Below are 22,942 nucleotides of genomic sequence, written 5' to 3'. Positions count from 1 at the left end.
TATTAAGTTTGCATCGGTATTACTTATGTTTCTGATTATTTTACCTTTGGAGATACAGCAACAGCATAATTACAACGTGCAATACATACATGTGTAAAGACATGTCAGGCCGTCAATAGGATGTAAACACCACTGCCAGAGCTGCATTGAACTCTTTGTAGGTGTGTGAATGATCAACAATCAATATTGGCTGAAATAGAGGGCCCCAAAATCAAATCTTGCTGAGGGCCCCATGGAGGCTTGGGCCGGCCCTGCCGATAACAACCGACAACGATAAATGCAGGCGTTTTCCCCCAAAACTAATTTTATGTCATATCTCTTGTTGTGGAATTAACACATTACCTACTTTTATTGTGATGCCTAACTAGATGCATTCCACAAATTAACATTGTCTACAGAAAATAAGAACACCGCTTCAACTTAAGTTATGGAAAAGTGCAATATTTAATTTTAACGTTTTGTCTCATGGAATGGGAATGAGGAAAAGTGCACACAAAGGAAACAAAAGTGCACAGATATAGACAGACACAGTCCTTATCCCACTGCTAAACATGAGCAAAAACAAAACCTGCACCCCCTCAAGCATCCATGATTTATGCACATTTGGAGAAACCCAGCGTTTCGCCAAATTTCACCAGGTTTTCATTCTCGGAGGAAAAAACGATAATGACGATATTACCAAAAAATGCTAATATCGGGCCGATTTTATGGGCCGGCTGATATCAGACATCCCTACTCAACATGTTTTCTTACATGTTTTCTTTTATGTGTGCTATTCATGTCAACCTGCTGGTGGCAACTGCCTGTTGTCTATCAGGCAGCACGGCCCACGTAAGATAGCAGCCTAATTGGTTTCAATGGCTCGAAAGCTTGCGTACAAACATCCCCTCCACACCAAGGCCCCGGGATCTATTTCTTGTTGTATTGCAGTCTATGAGGAAAATGCTTTTTGGGCCACATGGGGTTTTGGCTGCAGCACCTCAAGTGGCCACTGAAGAAGGGCTGCTGCCCCGTCATGTTGCCAGTTTGGTATCCAGTTCTTGTGCTCCACACACACACACACACACACACACACACACTTGGGTGTGCAACTAAAGAAAAACAAAAAAAACCCAGTGGGGTGAACAGCACAGCACAGCACACAGTTTTTTTTTTGTGTGTGTTTCTCTTCTTTTTCTTCGTGTATTGTTAAAAGAAGAAAGGATTATATAATTTGGCTCTGCAGAGCCAGGCTGTGACGCTGCTCCACTGCAGTCCAGCATCTGTGTTCCAGAAGCATTTTGTATGAACACCCATCCGCTGTTTGCTTGTGTGCAAGGTCGCAGACACTAGGAGACGATCCTGTCACAGACCTGTCAGGGAAGAAGGCTTCCTTGCAGTCAGTGGCAGATGAGAGGAGCCATGCTGTGTCTTATCATACTCATTTTGGCAACAAAAAATAATAATAACAATTTAGTTTGAGTGCCAATGCCCACGGCGTTAATTTGGAGCAGATTATTTTCAAGGCAACGCCCTGAGGTCTTCTGTTGGCACTTACATGGATAATTGTTGCTACTGGAGACCACACTTGGGAGGGAAAAAAATGGATGTTATGGCCATCAGTGATTAATGACAAAACAAGTCTGTACCGTTTGAGAGAACAAAACGATGTGGCGCGCCCAAAATGTTTCGCTTCTGGCTCAACAGGCTTTGGGCGGCTCATTTTATTTGTGCCGTCATTAACCACAGCTTCTGGAAACTGTGTCACTGTCAGATAGCATCCTCGGCGAACACCATCTCTAGCCAAAGCTGCAACTGCACAGATAGTGAAGTTCTGGTAGGAAGCAGGAATTTGTGATGTGTAGAAGTCAAGGGTGTAGGGAGTGGAGTCAGACTGCAGGAATTAAAGCCACTTTTCACAAGATTAAGGTCAGCTTCATGACGTGTACACATATCTGGGTAATGAATTTACACAAAGAAAGAATGAATTAACGCTTAGAACAACAACAATAAGAATAGTAACTAATAGTAATAGTGACCCAACCATATTGTTTGATTGGACACAAAGCAAAGGAAGAAAGAATAGCCAAGATTGAAAGGAAAAAAATTCAGAAGCTTAAACATACCTACATACGTTATTATAACAGTTTCAAGCCAAGTTTTCCATATGTAGCAGGATGAGGTCTGCTGACATCTCCCGGCACAATGGTCCTCCCCCTTTAATTACCTGGTCTTGCGGCAGCAAATCGCTGCCGGAAGTCAACTATAAAAAGCAGATGACAGGTAGAGGGAACTGTCTGAGGACTGAGATCCGCCTACTTCCTGTCGGTGCACTTCCTGCTGTGCTGTTTGCACCGGCTGCAGGTAAGGTGGTGGTCGCCACATTGTTTGTTCCAACAGCTTTTCCACGCCGTTTCCTCACCAAGAGAGTGGTGTTTTGGGCTTTCAGGGTTGGTTCCGCAGTGACAAAGGCACTTGCGGACTGCAACAGCCGTCGCAGCATCATTCACACAGACTTGCAAGTTTTGTTCTCTCTCTTCGGTGGGTCTCTCCACCTGTGCGGTGCCCGTCCTTGTGCTCTTTGAGCGAAGTTCTGCTAACGCAGCTGGGAGCGGTGGATGTTAGATCGTAGCGTTGGACAGAGACACTGCTTGTTTGCCTCAAGTTGTTCGCTTCGTTTCGCTGTCCACGCCAACGATTTTAATGCATACTGACTTTTAAAACTGAATCATTTATCTACACATGGGTGTAGATGGTTGGATCATGGTTTTCGTTATTTGTTCTTTTTTATTCAAGTTTATTTCTTTATTGTCCTTTCATGTTTTGTTCAGGTCAATCAATTACCTTCTACCTACCTTTTAGTTTTGATTGTTTCTTTTCTATTCATTGAATATATTTCCTTTTTTTTCTATTTAGTTACTGGCAATATTTTTCTTTCTTTAATGTCAACTATTTGATTGACCAATTAGTTACTTTTGTATTATTACATAACACCTCTCTAAATTGATTGTATATTTTTGTTACTATTTTGTTTAATTACTTTATTCTTCTGTGTAGTTAAGGTTATATTGTTTTCTGTGATTATATCAGGCAATTTGAGAGTGTTTATTTAAGGTGTTAGCTAATTCTTTTCATTCATTTTCCATACCCGCTTAGTCCCGAGCTCAGGGTCACGGGGGTCTGCTGGAGCCTATCCCAGCTGTCATAGGGCGAAGACAGGGTGACACCCTGGACAAGTCACCAGTTCATCGCAGGGCCACATCGAGACAAACAACCATTCACACTCACATGCACACCTACAGACAATTTAGAGTGTTCAATTGACCTCACATGCATGTTTTTGGAGTGTGGGAGGAAGCCGGAGAACCCGGAGAGAACCCACGCAGACACAGGGAGAACATGCAAACTCCACACAGAAAGGTCCCAGGCCCGGAATCGAACACACAACCTTCTTGCTGTGAGGCGGCAGCGCTAACCACTGCGCCACTGTGTCGCCCCTAATTCTTTTCTTTTGCCCGGGGAATTCACCCTTCCCTAATTTTTTTCCTTCTTTTACTTGGCTCAGCAGCTGCAGGCCGAAGGTGGTGGAACTGGTGGCATCGGTGGTGGGAACCCCTTCCTGTGTGCTGTGCTGTGCTGTTCACCCCACTGGGTTTTTTTTGTTTTTCTTTAGTTGCACACCCAAGTGTGTGTGTGTGTGTGTGTGTGTGTGTGTGTGTGTGCGTGCTCTTTCTTCGGGTTCCTGGCTGCCCTGTCCCCCCTCGTAGACCTCTGCTGTGAGTCAACCTGTTCATCCATTATTTTGTATATTTTAATCGCTGTCTTAACCTTGCAATTTCTGTTGAATAAAAATATTATTTTCTTGTACCTGGAACCACTGATTCCTTGCCTGTGAGGTTAACGAACCTGATTGCCTTCAACAAGTGAATGTGTACCATTTATTTTAAATTCCCCGGGTGAAATTCCCCGAGTGGCGTTGTCTGGCTGGTCTATGTATATTAAATCTCTGACCTTAATGTAGCTCCGCTCGCCACACACGTCACCTTCTTTTGTGTCCATCCATAAAGACCTGGTTCATGAGAGTCCAACAACTGCAGCTTTGTGGACTTAACCCTAGGACCTACCTGCTTTTACAACAATTTCCCAGCTTTTTAGAAAGCCAACCAGAAAAAAAGAACCTTGAAGAGTTTGTTAGCTGTGACTGCTGCTGTTAAAGTGAACGGTCAGGGTAACTCCGTTTCCTTCAATTTTATGCTGCTTTTGCTTTCTGTATTTTTTTTTCATGAACATACAAAAAAGCCAAAGTGTACAATTGTCACTTCGGTCAGCCCGACTTAAAACAGCTACTGACCAATCACCTTAACTAAGTAACTAACAAGATGAGCGTATTGTTACAAGCTTCTCCGGAGCCAGTATGTGCAATTTGGACAGGCAATATAAGTATAACAGCTGCTACTTGCTCAATTGTACAGCGAGACTCCAGCTACAGAACATTGTAACAAATGGGACTCAACATGCAAATTGACTATTATCGAGGCCACAATAAGAGCTCAATCTAGAAAGCTCTTATGTGCAAAATAAACATAAGTCCAGTATATTCCTTATGATGGGTACATTTCACGCCAAGGTCACAACTTCAGTAAGCGTGGGCTTGGTCGTTGAAACTTCACATTCCAAACCACCTCCCAAGACTTTATGTAATATTCCATTCTCCAGCAATTACCTCATTCCAATCAAGGCTTATCTTGCTCTGCATATGTCTACATAAGAATGCTGATTTAGAGAGTTTTGTGCCACAAATTAAGAGCTTAACGCTAACTTGCAAAACTTCTCGATGCATCAACTCAAATGCTCTTATTTGAAACCGTCTGTTCTCTTGTTGCTCACAATGTATTATTTCCATTTGAGGTCGATTTTTATGCAATCGCTTCGTTCATGCTGTAGAAATAGACACGATGACCATGACGGCGCAGAGCCGTGACTGATTATGGATTTCCGCTATCTGGATAGAATCATTTGCCCAGAGAGACACACACCTAAATACCTGCACAGCGGATTTCAGGCGTGCGTGCTGCATCTTTAGAGGACGGCAGCGCATGAATCATTCTAAATAGCAAAGACATTAGTATGCCAAGCTAGGCAGGAGCCTCCTGCGAATCGGCCCAATGGGTAAAATTATTGACCAAACGTCACCTGATCTTTACCGGGCCGCATCTGTCATGATGTCAGATGTCAGACTGAAGGTGAATAGGTTAATCCGAACAAATTGCTTACGTTAAACTGTGTTGTTCACACGCTTGTTCCATTTTATCTGATGGAGCTGAATTGAATTCAGTAGCACCATGGAGCGGGTTACCAAGTTCTGTCTTATTTCAAGCAAAAATGATTCAGCTGCTTTGAAGTTTCCCTTTTGTTCAGAGTGCTTATGAATCCTAAGTCTGCATTGCCAAGATTTGATTTTCTATTTCATTCGATGCACTTCCACAAATAAATTGTGGCTTTTATTTTTTACCAACCACTCGGGAGAAGGCAGGAAATGAGCAGGGAAAGAGAAGGTTGGCATGCAACATTTGTCCCCTGTGAAACCTGGGGGATTAAAAGTTAAAAGGGCATTTATTTCCTCTTCCTATGAGAGCTCACGTTTCACTTGGAGGACGCTTCTCTGCGTATGTCTCCCGCAATCTTAATTGCGGGAGGTGTCCAGGGACACCTATGTCCAGGGACACCTGAGTCATTTATCAATCTCCAACAGATCATCTCCATGGAGCTTCAGTAACGGCTGCATTCACTCTGCATCAAATTAATACACAGAATGCTTTGTGACTTTATACCGCTGAGGCATTTAGAAGGTGAGCGGACATTGGTCAAGATCTGATGATTCAATTCTCTGCCACGATCTCTGCGTTCTCACTCATTCAAAACCCTCTGAGCAGCAAGTTCATGACATAAACTCTCGTATTTATCATTTTACGAACAACAATAAAGACGATGGGAAATGCCTCTCATTCAACCACATTTCCACTGCTGTCCTCCACAGTCCGTGCAATCATTGTCTCAATGGAGCCAATTATCCGTTTATTTCTGAATTCCTTTCATAAGACTTGAATATAGTCAAGGTCACCCTGACCATTGACCACAGCAAATTGATGTTCTGTTTGGGGTACTTTTAAAAAAAAAAGATGCGCTTCCTGTCACAACAACAAGAGTTTGGCACAAGAAGGATCCTCAGGGCGCAACCCCCTGAGGCTGCATGATTTTTGTGACCTGTCTTGGGATCCAAACTGGGACCTCTGTCTCCAGGCAGACACTCTACAATGAGGCCACTGTCGCACCTTTGCAAGTGTCTTATATTGGTGTATTCATATCAGTTTATTGGATAATAGCATAATTGTTGATGAACCTTTGTTACTCAAGATAATAATAGTGGTAATTTGTTGCAATAGAAGCTGTGGAAAGTATCTTTTCTTTCTCAAAATGTAATTACCTCCCAGAAGGACTTTATGTGGCAGTATGAAGAGCTACATTCCAATCAAATTTTTGTGAGGCTCGAGGAAAACACTTCACACAACACTCTGTTTACTGAAATAGATTTGAAGTATTCTCAAAAACACTTGCTGGAGCCACTAGGTTCAGTTGCTACTGCTCCGTTAAATGCAGGAAGCTACACTTTCCAACAGTGAAAATTTTAGATCAAGTTAATAATTAGGACCTTCTGTCCCTGCCATCAGCACCAGCAGACGCAGACTTAAGTCTGACCCTTTTATGCTCAGTCATGATTCCTGCTCCTCCACTCCTACAGAAACAGGGGACCTGGCTCTTTATGATTCATGTCTGGCGTATTTATGTGCAGCTAAGAGAAGGAGGCAGCTGTGGGACTATAGATATGAAAATCAGATTTACCTCACCAAATCCAGGCTTAAAGCTGAAAGCGCCAATTATGACACTGGCAAAACTCAGTTACTCTTCAATCTCAGCATGGTCCGTGCACCTGCACTCTGCTTAATACAACTTTGGGGCCATCAGTCCAATAAGGCCTCCACTGGATCAATACACAGTGCTTCTCAAACAGATTAGTGCCTAAATTTAATATCCTGGCAATTATCCTTTATTAACACTGGGTGGAACCTATATCGTTTATTATGATGAGACACTGTGATTAAAATGACTCTGATTGCTTTTAAAGATGTCGCAGGCACAGGTTGGATGGATGATTAAATTAACCTAATTTGCGTGAACTAAAGTGTGTGACCTTTTCAAATCCTTTAAAAGTCAGTCAAGGTTACCACATAGACAGCATAGGCCTGTGAAACTAAGACTTGTGTGCTCTCTCAGAAATTACATTTAATACAATTCAGCAGGTTTTGTTTTTCTTTCTTCTTTTTTTGTCTTATAATTAACCTGTTTCAAAAACCAGACGACATTCATCAAACGTTTCTTACACACGCATTGCCCCCTAGTGGACCCTTTAGGTACTTCCTGTCTCCTACGTATGGTTTCACGGTCAGGGGTGCTTGGGAAATTCTGGCCGATTTCCCACACTGATTTCTGAACACTTCATATTGTCACCTCGTCTTCTAAGTTTTTTCATGCGGGCCATAGGCGCCGATCCTGGGGGAGCTCCGGTGCTGCTCAATCGGCAGTGTTGTGCGTGAATGCGTTTGATGAATGGTCGTTGAGGAGCTCGTTCATATTTTGGGCGAACGTGAAGGTTTGGCTTGATGAACGTAGTTATGAACGCCTTCATTCTGGCGTTTGTGGAAGGCGCTCTCTCACAGCCTAACTTCGTTCAAGACTTTGTCAGACTCCCGCAGAAAACTCAACTAAAACACAGCGAAAACGGGCGGTGCAGCGGGGGTGGGGACTCTCAATCTGGCAACAGCAGCCACCACAGTCGCGCCGTCGCATGCGTCATCAAACTGCGAACGAAGCATGGAGGCAAAACAAAGGAAGGCGGCAGAACTTATTCAGACGCTACCACCACGTCCAAATACATCTTCGTATGATTACTTAAAATAATTTTATGAAAAGGTCAGTGATGATCCAGGCGGGAAAGATCTACTACTGCTACTGCTACTGCTCTCCTATTTTTGTGATGATAATTGCTCTTAAAAAAAAATCCAAGCTGCAAGTTTTGTTTTGTTTGTTTGTTTGTTTGTTTGTTTTAGATTAAACTAGTGCTGCCTATCAGTGTGGACTGAATGGGCAGCAGAAAAGTGTTTAATTACCAATAGGGGAATGTCAGTATTCTAGGGCTGTGTTAATGTTAATATAAACCATGACGAATTGATGAGGATTCAAACTTGGACCCGTAATGAACTTAGTCAACAATTTTGAATGATGAATTATGAACAGAAGTAGTGTATACATTTTGTGAACTAGTTTGTGTTGAAAGTGAACTTCCCCAACACTGACAATCATCACTTTGGTGATATTCATTCAATTTGGGCACACACGGTCCAAAACATAAATTGAGAGCTATGATGCAGACAGCTGCCTTCATCAAGGGACAACTTACATTTGTGACAAATGTTTATGTGTATTTTTTTTCCTATTAATGTTTGTTTGTGCAGTGAGGTCTTTTCTGTAACAACATGAACAAAACAAAAAAAATGAAAGAAAGTGCAACCGTCTGTGTAAGCTGACCTTTAATAGATTTACAGAAACTGACATTCTATGTCACAGTCAATAGCTATTGTACCGTGTTATTGCACTTTGTCATTGCCAAACCATTGCCGAGATGTCAGTCTATCAGAACAATGAAGACAGCATTAATAAAAACAAAAAAGTGAAAACCACAGTATCTTTGCAGTTCCCCTCTGGATATAATGATAGTTTATTGCTTGCAATAACTTTATTTGTTATTATGATGGTTGTGTACGAGAGAACATTTATCAGCAGACAGTGTTCTCTAAATGGTAAGGTAAAAACTTGTGAAGTGGAAAAGCATGAGGGTTTAAAAGATTAAAAAAAGAACTAAGTATTCAAAATTACAAAAAGTCAAAATCACTTTTTTTTTTATCACTATGTACACAATTCTCTTTCCCATTGCCCGTTGCCTGGCAGCTAAATATCAGCCATATTGTCGCTTCATTGTTTTAAATTAGAGTCTTTTCTCAGGCTCCGTGTCCATGGACTGGCCTTCAGGCCGCCATCCAGATGGTAAATGAGACGAGCAGCGTCAGGACTAGTGTCATCGGTGTCACACATCCCAGATACAGGCTGATCCCTAAGCCACACAGCGCCGTCAGGTAGGAGCTCATCCGGCTGCAGATGATCTTTCTCACTGTCGTGCAGAACTGTAAGAGAGACAGAGAGCATCCACAGAGGGCAGATGTTACCATAGCCGCCCACGTCTGGCAGGGTTGAGAGTTTGCATCACCCTCATTTGCAGAAATGTGATAGCAGCTCGACACTAGATGGAGCTGTTAGCCTCAAGATGTAGATGGCTTTCACGCCACAACACTGAAGAAAAGCTGCCTGTGCTGAGAGAATATCCCAGAATATGACCATTTCCTTTCCAACTTGATTGAGGCAGACTTTAAAAAAGATTCTCTCCTTATTCTCTGACAGCACTGCAAAACAACTGGTGTCAGTGCAAATCCTGTATGTGTGCTGAGCCATAAAAAAAAAAAAACCTTCAGCTTTTTCATGTGTCTTCTGTAATTCTAAAACCCTCCAAGATCCAAAGACACAAACATCTGTTCAAAGTCTGTGTGTTTAACAAACAAATGCTAATTTTTCTCCCTGCACTCATTTGGTGCAGTAAGAATGCATAGTCGGCATATTTCCTCTAGTCTTATCTGGTCCTTTAAAGAAAGGGTTCACATTGTTGCCAACGTTAAAATAAAACATCTCTCAGTATCCTGCCAAAGCGTCCTTGAGCAGTCTGTGCTCAGACGTTTAATGTGATGTTTTTTACAAAACTGAAAGCATTTTCAAAACCCCATAAAAATGACTTTCTTTTCTTACAAGTCAAGGAGAACTTAATGACTTTAAAAACTCAAATGCAACACCTTCTGCTCAGCTCAATTCTTTACGTCTGTGCAAAACTCACCTGGTAAGTCTGGTAGCTGATGGCCATGCCATATCTGCAGTACATGACGTAGTGTTCGCAGTTGTACCACAGCAAGCTGTAGGTGACAGAGCCGAGGAGCTTCTCCGCCCGCCTGGCCACCTCGTCCCCGTCCAGAGCCGGCTGGCTGCACACTTTGTCCATGTTGTTGACCAGGATCTCAGATCCGTAGGCAAAATCGGACACACAGTCCACTCTCACGCTGGCAACTTTGGTGATGACGCCCAGCAACAGGCGGTTATTTGTGACCATCTTGGCAATGGCAGATTTGTTCTTTGAGATGACCGGCAGGAAGTCCGGGATGAGATGAGCGACGCGGTTGTCTCCGAGATAGATGCCAAAATGAGTAAACAACGTCCGGGGCACTTCCAGCAAATCGCCACGTTTGTAAAGGGACAGGTCGTATTTGGAGTCATCCTGCTCCTCCTTTTTGGCCGACGCAAAGAAAAAGTTGAGCAGCTGGTAGAGGAACATGATGGCAGTGTAAAGGCAACGCGCTTTGGCGCCCTTTTTATTGCAACTGGGACGTGGGCGTGGCCTGGGCGGTTTGCGGGATTAGCCATTGGCCAACGCCGCAGTGTGAGTTTGTCAGGAATGAAGGAGATTTCTCTAATCGCGTTGCTGTGCCACTGAGGGGATTTTGAAACTTGGTGCTCGTTTGTGGTGTATTAAGGTCAGGGGTCCTAATTAAGAGGGCTGACTTGGCATTGATTTAAAAGGTCAATGATATTGAGACATCATATTCAGATAAGAAACTCTTTGTGCAGCAGGGTCCACGTTGCAGCGCAATCCTGTGAACTTGTCTCATCGTTATTCAGCATTTTTTGAGTTTTCAAGAACATATATACAGGTACTACCCAGAAAATTAGAATACCCTGAAAAGGTTACTGTATTTCTGCCATCTTTTATGTTAAATTGCCAAAATAAAACAACTCGTACCTGTATATATATACACACACACACACACACATACACGCACATACATACATACATACATACATACATACATACATACATACATACATACATACATACATATGGTAAATGAATACAACTGAAATGAATAAAGGCTGTTGTTTGTTGGAAATGTTTTCATTATCAACATGTAGCACTTCCTTCAGTAGTGACGTGAATGGCTGCATACTGTGATGCTGTCATACAATTGAATGAAATCAGGGCCATTGAATTGGACAATATGGAAGATTGTGTTATTGTCTTTTATAGGAAGTCAATGTCACTCGAGGCACATCGGTAAAAATATATACTTTTTTTTATTAAGCTTTACACATATTTATAGCATTTTATTATATATACAAGTAATTGAGAAACATTCATTAGAAACCAACAGTTGTTCAGGCTGAATATTCCTCCCATGGCGCATCCAGTGTCAGAGAACCGTCAACTTTATTTCTCTAAGGATTAATCTGATGTCATTTCACACATTGACACAACATATTACACACTAATTACACGATAAAAGAAGATATGGCAGAGGAGGACGACTCTTGAGGCTCCGGATGAGCAGCGAGCACCACACTGAGGGTCATTTTCAACCCAAAAAATTCAGTTTCTTTGGTGGTTATTGGTGCTCAGTAACCCTAACCAGCCATCCACAGAGCGAAGGGAACCAGCACTGTCAGCACTGTGGTCGATGGCGCCAAGCCGTAGCTGATGATGGCAAAAATTCCCAAGAGGACTGTGATAATCACACTGCGCTGGTCTCTGATGATGAACTTTAAGCACTCGCAGAACTGCAAAGAAAAGAGACACAATTGAAGTGCGGATGTCGGGATTAACATAAACATGAGTAAAGTCTTCACACACACACTGAGCACTTGAACACTGGAGACCTAGAAACCCTTGTCGCTTTGCTGATTATTGGTTTTAATAATCTGATTTAAAGATTTATGGTATTGGCCAGAGTTTAAATACCGTATGAACTATGTTTCACACTGTTGCTGTGCTCAGAGGTGATTGCAGTCATCCATACGCTGTTAGCTTGCAGAAAACAGGTACGATGAAAATGTGTGAAACCTTAAGAGCTTGTAGTTAAATGGCTCTGTGCAGATAAATGCACCTTAACAATGAGAACAGAGTTGAAGAGCTCTGGTCTTAGTTATCATTCAACAATCCTATTGAAAAAGGTTCTGCAACAAAATAGTGCACAGAAAGTGTCAGGGACTGTAGCCTTGACCACAAACTAACCCATAACTAGCTAAGTGGTTTTCACGGCTGAACAACAAAACGTGTTGCATGGAAAACATGCCGAGGTCTTTCAGTGCTTTACCTTCTCCGTTTGTCGGCTCACTGCCGAGCCATATCTACAGTAGGTGACAAAGTGCTCGCAGTTATTCCACAGCAGGCTGTACGGGATGGAGCCGATGAGCTTCTCGGCCCTGCGGGCTACGTCCTCGTTGTCGAAGGCTTTGCCGCTCATCTCGCCGTCCGTGTGGTTCACCAGGATCTTGGAGCCGTACGCAAAGTCCTCGAGCGTGTCCACGCGCACCGTGGCGCGCTTGTACACGCAGCCCAGGATGAGCCTCTTGTTGGTGATGACGGAGCCGATGAGCTTCTGGTCGCTGGTGAGCACAGGGAGGATGTCAGGGATGAGGTGGGCGACCCGGTGCTCGCCCAGGTAGATGCCGTAGTGGGTGAAGATGGTCCTGGGAACCTCCAGCAGGTCCCCCCTGCGGAGGAGGAGCAGCGGCGAGGGCGCGGCGCCGCCACCCTGCGTGCGACGTTCCCGCTCCCACTCTTTCTCGCCCTCCGGCCAGCTGGAGTCAAACAGTCTGAACTTGCAGATGAGGGAGAGTTTCTGCACCAGGAATGTCAATAGCTGCAGCATGGCGAGAGGCTCGACGGAAACTATCCACACTTTCCGCCAGTCTCGTGAGCTTTTTATTCGCCACGGGGGCCCACGAGGGGGGGGGGGGGGTAGCACATCACACCAGTGGCCACGAGAGGCCCTGGCACGTGCGCACGCTGCTTCATTTACGTCCTTAATATCTTATTATTTCCCCCCTCTTGCTGTTGTGTTTTCATCAGAGTTAAGCCACAGACATTTTAGGGGAGTGGAGAATTAGCCTTTCACAGCCAAGTCATTCTAAAGCGGCACGTGTTCAGAATTAAGCCAGAGCACGTTGTTTTTCCCCCAGCAAACAACAAAACTCCAGTAAACGTTTTGTAGAGGTCCACACACCCGTTTAAATGAAAGGACCAGATGTGTGCAGCATCAAAGGAATTCACTTTCATGGAGTGGAATATAAAAAGAGGTGTATACTTTTCTGCTAAAATGAATGGTGGATTTTATATTAGGCTATGGAGATGGGGGTACAGTATTGCACTGCTATCTGCTGTTATTCAGACTGTGGATCTGTTCGGGTCTCATGATTTCACTCTGAAATGTGATTCACTTTGGAACTGGTCATTCACATCCACTGTGCAGTGCAATATGAGCAGTTCAGAAGCAGATCTTTGGAATCAGTTTTTTGAATGCTTGAAATTGGTTCTTCCAATACAAAGTTGTGATAACTTACGTCCTGGAACTAAACATCAAATGACATGCATGCTGCTGAGACAATAAGAGCATACCTCCAAGTGAGTCTTTACAGTCTTAAGTCATGTTTTCTTGAGCAGCTGACATTCCAACAGGCTTTGTCCTGCCTTTGTGTGTGCAATACACGAGAAAATGCTGTAAACTGTCAGTCAGCCTGTGAGGGAATGGAAAGAGTGAAGGTCATCACCACTTCAGGTTGCACACATAAACTGAAAATACACATTGAGATAGCATGCAGCCTTGACAGACTCCAGTGGTTGCTATTATGTTTTGTCTGAGTTCAAACTATTGAAAAGGCTTTGATTCAAGGCAGAGAAATAATCCACAAATAAAATCCCTGTGTGACAGCCCCACAGTCCACACGCTGTCCTGGTCAGCCAGACAGGCGTCATCCACACAGTGTGGATGGAATCGTCCTGGTTTTTAAACACTCTCTTCCATTAGCACTGAACTTTTTTGCCACAGGTGTGACAATGGTTTCATCCTGGGAAGCAGAGTAGGTGTCGAAGGAGCTGCAGGCTTAATAAAAGTATGACATCACTAAGCTAACAGTGCCTGGGCTCCGTGCCTCAAGGCCTGCTGGGCACACAGGCCTTTTGATGGTAATTGCGTCTCATTGTAGCTATCATCAACCTTTTATGTGGTTTGATTGACAGGCACGTGGGATTATAGGAGAACAAACCCCATTTAGACCCTCCAAACTTTCTTCTACAGATTTTCAGCACGGGCAATGTGCTGAGTCTTAATGTATTTGCATTGTCAGTGTAGATGTCCATGCTGTGCTCACCATGGTGCCGAGATCCTGCAGTGCCATGAATTTAGTGGTAAAAAAATTCTTTTCATTTTTTGAGGCTGAGCTCAGTCACTTGCTGTTTATAGGTGCCTCCCTGTGGGAGCCCTGCTTTATTGATATTCAAAATGTGTTTCAGATGCTTTTTCATGTTTTGGATTTGTTTATTTATTTGTTATTCTGTTTATTCTCTGGCCAATTCTGGTGGAGAGGAGAGACTTTGTAGTTTATAGGCCAAGTTAATGACATTGCTGTGAATGAACCGGCTCGCCTGCATATCACAGCGTCGTCCAATCAGAACTTTATTGAAACCAAAAATCTAAAGTTAAAATCAGCTTTTGACTTTCCCTCCTTTCTCTCTTTTTGGTTATTCTAATCAGACTTCTAAGCTCATTAGCTAAGACAATGACCTCCAGCTGGTGGGCAGTGGACTTTGTTGACTCGGCTAATCTGTCCTCTGCCGTCATCAGTTTAGGATCACTGTGGGGGCAAATGAGGTGGTTGCTCTGGATGGTCTGCACTTTCTCAGGGAATCCATAAAATGAGATAAAAGATTCCATGAGCCAGATTATTGTAATCCTGTATTCTTCAGTGACTCATTCATCTTTCAACCCAGACAAAAATCCTGGGAAATCCTTTTGTCTTTGAGTCTGTCTGTGTTTCAGTACATTTCCTGACCCAGTTGATACCAGGTCCTAGTTAATGGGATAAGGGGGAAAAAAGCTGGTATGTAGTACGATTCCAGACTTTCTCATTTGACCCATAAAGGGTACCTTCAGAACAATCCGTCTGAGGGAGCCCGTGTAAGAAACGGAAGTTTGGGTCAAGAAATCGCTGAGATGTCGGTTTTCTGGCCTGTAAAGTATGCAGAAGCAACGCTGATCTCTGTTTAAACTGAGGACATGAGCAATTTCATAACGACACAATGTAAATTTACTATACCCACACATACAACACAGTTTAAAGTAAGCATTTAAACAGCATGTGAAATCTTTTTGTTTTTCTCAAACGTGGAACCTTTTGTGGTTTTGTGAGATGATGCTGTGACCAAATTTGCATTTGCAATTTGCATTTTCATAAAGTTGGAAAACATACACATGTGTATTGGCTTTGTGGTGGCATGTAATTTCCTGAATACTCGTAAATACATGAATATAAAGTGAATAAATAATAATATACCATATGTAACTGCATATTTTATACTAAAATAATATATTTTGTAAAAGTTTGGAACCTTGTGTTTGGTTGATGCTTTCTTGGTGTCACTTTCAATCAAGTTATTTTCCACTTCAACAGTGACCCATTCTTCAGGACCATGCCTCTTTGGATAAACAACAAAACTGAAAAATGGCTGATAAAATTTGATGGTAAAAAAAACTAAAAATCCCTCCTATTGAAGTACAGGCAATTCTCCCTTCGGTACGGACTCTGCTGTTTTGCATTGTTAAGGGGAACAACATAACAAGAGAGCTAATTAAGGAGCCCCATGCAGCCTCCTCCTCATGCTGCTCACCAGGCTGTAACACGAGGCAGTAGGACAACATCCCACTCTTGAAACAGGATGTTTTGCAGGTTAGCAAAAACTGTCAGTACGGCTGATGGGAGAAATGTGACCTGATAAAAACTGAAGAAGACTTTTGGATTAGCGGCCGAAACATCTTTAACTACAAAGAACCAAGTCCAGTTGCAATCACTCAACTCGCCAAGGCCACAATGGCCTGAACAACTGAGAACCTGCACAGACAGATGACCTAATACAAAGTCCTAAACCCTATTGAATTAAAAAAAAATTAAAACAATAGTTCCAATCTAGTATATTATCGAATAGGATACATTTTTTTCCCTACTCCCAACCTACCCTTCCCTTTTTTACCTACACCCAAAAATGTCTGTTGTTCTTAATGCTGATTTTTGTGTTGCATTTGATCTAAATTTATCTTGGTTAACTTTCACACATTGGACGTTTAGTGTCCTCCTAGGTCCGCAGACAGCAACCATGTCAGCGTTCAGGTTTCGCTGCAGATCTCTGTTCAGCTGAGTCGACTTACCGTCTATGACCACAGGTTGAACCCTATGTGGCATTATAACAAACCTTTGCCCCCTGTCTTCCAGAGATTTACCCCATCGTCAAATGGCTCCAGACTTATAGCTGTGGCCAATAGGCTCCCCTATTGGCCACAGCTTTGGTGGTAAGACCACCAAACTATGCTGACTTTGTTTTTCAGTCTGGAAAACTAAGTTGATTATAAGGTAAACTATTTCCTTGAGTTTTCCTGGAAGACATGACTCAGCGCTGTACTAGTATGGAGTGGTTTTTCCATTTTGTCCGGTCACTTAGTCTGGATAAAAGAATAACTTGATACTGCTCTCTGGTTGTTTCCATCCTAATAAAGTGCCAATAGAGTAAGAACGACAGCCTGGCAACAGTGTTTGAACGCACAGGCCCAGAAGCACATCCTAACGTCCCAGACACAGTGTTCAGAAAGAGCGGCCATGTCTTCACAGCACTTAGAAAGAGAAAGAGACACTTTCCATCTGGTGTTTTTGACACAAAGAGGCCAGTTCAGCAAAAGTTCAGCACTGTTTATGTTCACGGACCCAGCAGTTCATTCTCAGGTCAGGGAGGCTTTCTGCATCCTGCATGGCCTGCCTGTTTTTTCCTCATCATAAACCAGGTCAAACAGCGGCACTTATGGTAAGATTTATCATCTAAAGTCAACGTACGGCCCACAGATGAGGCCCTGTATGTCTGCACTGTTGGTTTTAATGTTGTAAAATTAGGTGTGTGTGTGTTTGCCCAGATCATCCTGTAATCAGTCACCGGCTAACCGTTACCATACGAGCAATGGGAGTGATGAAGTCAATAGAATTAAACTGTCTGTGAACCTTATCCAGTCAGTCTCAAATTACAATTGCGGGAAAGTTTTGCATCAACCCAGTTACTAGGAATTGTTTTGATCTTGAGGGAAAAAAACTTCAATCGTTTCGGATTTTAACTTTGAGATATTCCTTATTCTTCCCACCAACCTTCAATAGAAAGCGATTTCAGTCCTTTTTCAAGTGTTAAATTGGAATTGAATTCCATAGAAAATTAATTTATTTTGGTTGAGACAATAGGAGGCAATCGCTGCTAGCTACTGTTACAAACCACAGAAGATGTCAAAGCTACACAGAAAGCAACTGATAGCGTAGCTGTGCATCAACAATGATGTGGATACTGCAGAAGCAGTGTTTTTACCATAACTAGATGGTATTTTCACATGAACAGAACACCAGGGAGGGCATTTCTCAGTGGAGAACAAGTTTTGCTTTACTTTGAACTGGAGAGTAGCTCTACAACACAACACGCAGCTGCTAGCTGCAGGCAGTGACAGGCAGCTGATATTGCGCCTCACATCAATATGAAGCCTGAGGCTAAACAAGCACTATCAAATCTGATTAGTCCTTAAATGATATATACAAAGGATAATGAAAACACATTCTTTGGGATCTCTAACCCAATGATGTTTGCTTGCTCTTTGCTTGCAAAAGAGCAAGCAAAGGTTCCATTTAGTCTGTAAGGACTTTTTAAAAAAGAAAGTAATAAAATAATTTAACTAGTTCATGCTTGAAAATGTACAAATTATCTAAATGTTGATCATTATGACTTATTATGTCATTCTTATAAAAAGCAGTTGAACAACTCCCAGATCTTTCAGTATCTGGACCACCTCTGCATGACCCCATTCGCCGATAGTTAACATATACAGATAAATTACAGCATGAGGTTATTTGAGAGGTCAGTGAGTCAGGAGAGAAAAATGTGCCTGTCGTGCCTTTTTTTTCTCCCATAATATACACAAGGTTTGAAACAGCTCCTCCTTTCCTGCCATCGTGTAAATATTTAATTATTTTATTAATGTAAGTTTATCTGCTCTCTTCTGTTTTGGCTGCCAGCCAGTCAGGGAATTCTAGTTCCTGTATCCCATAACACTTTACAGCTGTTTCTATGGGTTCCTAACGCATTCCCTGGATGAATGCATGACACTGTACAATTCCCTCAGATGCCTCTTGGTCCTTCCCAGCTTTCCAAGCTTTCCCAGTTTCAGACAGGGTTTCCAGCCCCACTGAAGCTGGAGATCCTGAATCTGTGAATATCACAGGAGCAAAGATGAAAGGTCACCTGGGTACACCCAGTGAGGATGAATCCAAACAGCTTTTCTGAAAATGATTCCAAAACCGCTTCATAATTATGGGATCAAGAGTTTATCGTGAGAAGAGAAAATCTGATATAAATAAATAAGAACTTTTTAAAAAAATATCTCTGCAATATCTTGTAAAGTTGTCTCCTACACACATGTTAATTGTAAGGCAAAAGCAAGTCTCTATAGCTAATGATCTACAGTATTTTCAGTGGTCGGGGGAGGCGGGGTGTTTTGTGGTTCTACTGCCACTAGTGGTTTCATGGAAAAATGCACCCAGATTTCAAATTAAAACAATATGCAGAAAAGCGGTGGATAAACGTTGTGCAGGTTCCAGCCAGGTTTCCAGGTCTTCACCAGTGTCTCAGTTGATCTAAGGTTAACTGAGGTTAACATTAGATCAGTGCCCCAGGGAGAGGGCACTGATATAATGTTAACCTCATGTGGTCTGTCTGTCTGTTTGTATTATTGCATGTTTGTTTGTTTGTTTGTTTTGGCAATCCACCGACTGACATATGTGTCACTGGGAGCACTTCAAAAGTGTTTTTAAAGTAATGTCTTGAAATAAGGATAATAATATATTGTTGTCTGGGAAAAAATAATACAATCGTTGTTCATGTCATTTATTTAATTTTCAATCATAGCAACAAGTGGTTTGAAACATATCCAGGTGATCTTATTTAGCAAAGCTTTTGCTTTAGGTCCAACTTATTTGAGCAATGTCTCAATGAAGGGACAGGCTTTATTACAGGGGCATGTTTTATTCATAGTGTTTCTGCAGGGAATGACTCATGCGTTCTGATGTTTTTGATTGGGCAAAATGATGAAATAGAACTGTAAATAAAGAGTGTTCCAGCCCCACTTTTTTGCTGTAAGAGATCTCTTTTAATGACAGACCAGGTCAAACAGAACAACACCCCCACCACTCCTCCCCCTCCAAAAAAAAAAGCCATTACAAAGCTGATTTGTCATCGCATTGAATTGCTTTATCGTCACTTCAGATTCAAACACAGAATTCATGGTCAAGTACTACATGGCTGAATGCTGATAGTGGCGTTTGAGTCATCACAGTCAATCACAGACATCAAATCTGGGAAGTGATCGCTGACGATCCTTTGAGTCACCACTTTGTCCCAGCTGAGTGAGTGGGATGTTTGTATTTGAACCTGTCCTCAAACACTGAGCCAAGGTCCTTGGTCAGATAAATAAACCACAGGGCAGAGCGCATCTTTATTCTACTCCAAAAGGACAAGACCACTGCTGTCGACACAAAGGGACATGGCTCCATCACTTCTTGCAGCGGCAGGACTCCTGCTGCTCTTCTCCTTCTCATCGGCGGTGAGGGGGCCATTCTTTATTCTTTACGATCCTTTTAAACGAGGAGCGATCACACAAAATCTGATCAAGATTTTTTTTTCTCAACTTTGCAGCAAATCAGAGGAGACAACATCAGGACGTGCACCCAAAATGATGGTTTTGTAAGTGTCTAATTAAAAGAAAAAAAAATTAAAAACATTTTTGCATATTTAATCTTTGACGGCTAATTGGTGTCTTTCAGGGACAATACTGTCCTACAACATGCGGCGTGGCCGATTACATGAGGAGTTATATTCTGGGTGCAAACAGGGACATTGACGAATTGCTACAAGACCTCGACACCATCACTAATTTGACCCAAGGAGCCGATGAAACAATACAGTACATAAAGGATTCCGTCACTGTGGCTCAGAAGAGTTCCCCCTCAGGTGAGAGATGAAGACACAGTTAGTTTGGTTACAATAGACAATGCAACAAAAAAAAAAGATTGTACTTTAATTAAGTTCTCAGTTGGTATCAGTATTGTGTGCCATCACAATATTGATTTATTTGATGTCTGCTAATCTCCCATTCCCCTCTCTGTTTATTTGTGTATTTATTTAAGATGGATACTTTAAAAGGTCAACAAGCATGTTGGATGACGTTGTTCGGTTTGAAAAAACCATTGTGGCACAAGAACAACAAATACGGTAAGTGAAGCACAAAACAAAGTACAGAGCAGTTTAGGAGATGTGCTTCAGTATGTCATCTTTTTAAATACCAACCATTTCAAATTCAAAAATAATGACATCATTACAATACATGGCATGTATGACAACCGGTAACTTTTCATTCATTGGTAGCTATTTCCATCTATTTTCCTCTTGTTGCACGATGAAGTTAAGTGAGTTCTGAGAGTTTTATAGAAGTTTCCATGTCGTGAGCCTTCTCATCTGTGAATGGGCAGGTCATGATGGTCTTACGTCAGAAATGGTTAATAAAAAACACACAATTCGGCGTAGACTACCAAATTCTTCTTCTTTTTTTCTTTTTTTCTTTTTGGCATCATTCTTTTTCTGCCTGACCTGCCGCCCACATCAGTACATACACCCACACAGTCCTGGCCGAATGCCGAGTGAGGCAACATTTGCCGGCCACTCCTTTTTTCCTCATAGACGCCTGATGCCACAAATTAGAACATTTATTTTTTTCACCAGCTCCTTTAAATACCCAGCACTCAACACTGTGAAAGAACATAAAGCATCTCATGCCGCTCATTTGCCTTCCTCCAACTCAGCGATCTCCAAAGTTTGCTCATATCCAACGAGAGGAGGATGACAGACCTGAAAACACTCTCCCTGCAGCTGCAGCAGAAGTGCAGCGCACCGTGCAAAGACACCGTCGAGATCCAGACCATCACGGGAACAGGTAGAAAAAAGATGATAATGAATAAATGACTAAAGCTCAGGCTGTTTGTATTGCGCAAGAGGTTTTTCAACCCTGCACCATCTGAACATTTGTCCTTGTTCAGTATTTGGTTTGACAAAAATCGATTTGCTGCAAAGTAAACATGTCTTGGATCTGGGCTGACCTGGTTTACAGGTTATTGTCTTAACATTCCACTTATGAAGCAATTTTTTGACGTTGAAAGTTGAAGCTTCAGTTTGATTTAACTCTCACCGTTCTTCTCTCTTGGTCAGACTGCCAGGACGTGGCCAACAAAGGCGCCACTACCAGCGGTCTGTACTATGTGAAGCCAGCGACGGCCCCTGAGCAGTTCCTTGTCTACTGCGAGATTGACAGCTCCCGCCGTGGTTTCACGGTCATCCAAAGGGTTAGCCTGTTCGCTGTTTCCATATCACACTTAATAAAAGCGATGAGCCTGAAGCAGTCTCACACCGTTGTTTGTTTTGCACGCAGAGACGTGACGGAAGCGTGGACTTCCACAAGGACTGGGTCCAATACAGGGAGGGCTTTGGTTATCTCTCACCAGACGACTCCACAGAGTTCTGGCTGGGCAACGAGAAAATCTACCACCTAACGTATACTTCTACCATCCCCTTAGTGCTGAGGATAGAGCTGGTCGACTGGGAGGGCAATAAGCGGTACACTCCTACACACAGAGACAGGAGATAACAAGTTATGCAAGAGGGGAACAGATTGTCTGAGTTGGCAAATATGACCCTTTGGAACAGAAAAAAATCTCACCACACATGAATCCTTTCACCAGGTATGCCGACTACACCATGTTCAGGATTGGATCTGAGGCCGACAAGTACCGCCTGATGTATGGCTTCTACTTTGGCGGTAACGCCGGCGATGCCTTTGCCGGCTTTGACTTTGGTGACGATCCCAGCGACAAGTATTACACGTCCCACAACGGCATACAGTTCAGCACCTTCGACAACGATAACGACGCATTCGACGGGAACTGTGCCCTTCAGGACGGCTCTGGCTGGTGGTTGAACCGGTGCCACGCCGCACACTTGAACGGCAAATATTACCAAGGTAAGACTGCAAGGCTTCTTGCGCTTCACAGCTCAGTACGTGTGATACTATCATACATTAAAATATCATTCAATGCTCACTTTTAATTCTCTGCGTTCCCATCCATTTAGGTGGCAGGTACACTGCAAAGGACGCAGGTGAATTTGGCTTTGACAACGGCATTATTTGGGTCACGTGGCACGACCGCTGGTACTCGCTAAAGGAGACCACCATGAAGCTCATCCCCCTCAGCCGCCTGGCAACCGGTGGGCAGCAGTCTGGAACCAAACAGTTTGGTGGACTTGGAGACGCTTAAAAAGTGGATGCTTGTGGTCTAGTTGTAGACACCGCAAGATGTCTCTTTCGGATGAAATGATCCTGACTTCTTCACACAGTTGCACTCTCTACTGATCTGACTCAACAGGGCATTGACCAGGCCATGTTCCTTCTCTTTGTTCAGGAAGCACAAAATAAACATCTTTTCTTTATGAAATATGGTCTGTCTGTATTTAAACATCATTAAACATGACATCTATCATAAAGGAAGTTTTGCAACAATATTAAACATTGACCAAAAAGAG

The 22,942-nt window shown here is 42.7% G+C and overlaps 3 protein-coding genes across 3 annotated transcripts; 1 reads left to right on the top strand and 2 right to left on the bottom strand.

The window, feature by feature from the left end:
• Nucleotides 1–8,609: 8,609 nt before the first annotated feature.
• LOC142893429 (lecithin retinol acyltransferase) lies at nt 8,610–10,551 on the bottom strand. The gene is made up of 2 exons (XM_076033996.1): nt 10,034–10,551; nt 8,610–9,275 (listed from the first exon to the last, which is right to left on the bottom strand). The coding sequence occupies exons 1-2, from the start codon at nt 10,523–10,525 to the stop codon at nt 9,120–9,122; spliced, it is 648 nt and encodes a 215-aa protein (XP_075890111.1). The 5' UTR covers nt 10,526–10,551; the 3' UTR covers nt 8,610–9,119.
• A 711-nt stretch (nt 10,552–11,262) lies between these two features.
• On the bottom strand, nt 11,263–13,241 carry lrata (lecithin retinol acyltransferase a). Its single transcript, XM_076041060.1, has 2 exons — nt 12,339–13,241; nt 11,263–11,802 (listed from the first exon to the last, which is right to left on the bottom strand). The coding sequence occupies exons 1-2, from the start codon at nt 12,894–12,896 to the stop codon at nt 11,650–11,652; spliced, it is 711 nt and encodes a 236-aa protein (XP_075897175.1). The 5' UTR covers nt 12,897–13,241; the 3' UTR covers nt 11,263–11,649.
• A 6,518-nt stretch (nt 13,242–19,759) lies between these two features.
• fgg (fibrinogen gamma chain) lies at nt 19,760–22,854 on the top strand. Its single transcript, XM_076033976.1, has 9 exons — nt 19,760–19,916; nt 20,009–20,056; nt 20,137–20,323; nt 20,500–20,584; nt 21,172–21,302; nt 21,575–21,708; nt 21,795–21,979; nt 22,105–22,382; nt 22,493–22,854. The coding sequence occupies exons 1-9, from the start codon at nt 19,857–19,859 to the stop codon at nt 22,675–22,677; spliced, it is 1,293 nt and encodes a 430-aa protein (XP_075890091.1). The 5' UTR covers nt 19,760–19,856; the 3' UTR covers nt 22,678–22,854.
• The last annotated feature ends 88 nt before the right edge of the window (nt 22,855–22,942 follow it).

The sequence above is a fragment of the Nelusetta ayraudi genome, unplaced genomic scaffold (genome assembly GCF_046127955.1).
Source record: "Nelusetta ayraudi isolate G7.1 ecotype Tasmania unplaced genomic scaffold, CSIRO-AGI_Nayr_v1 ptg000004l, whole genome shotgun sequence".
NCBI lineage: Eukaryota > Metazoa > Chordata > Actinopteri > Tetraodontiformes > Monacanthidae > Nelusetta > Nelusetta ayraudi.
Note: the sequence above shows the minus strand (reverse complement) of the source record. Positions and strands in the feature narration are given on the sequence as shown.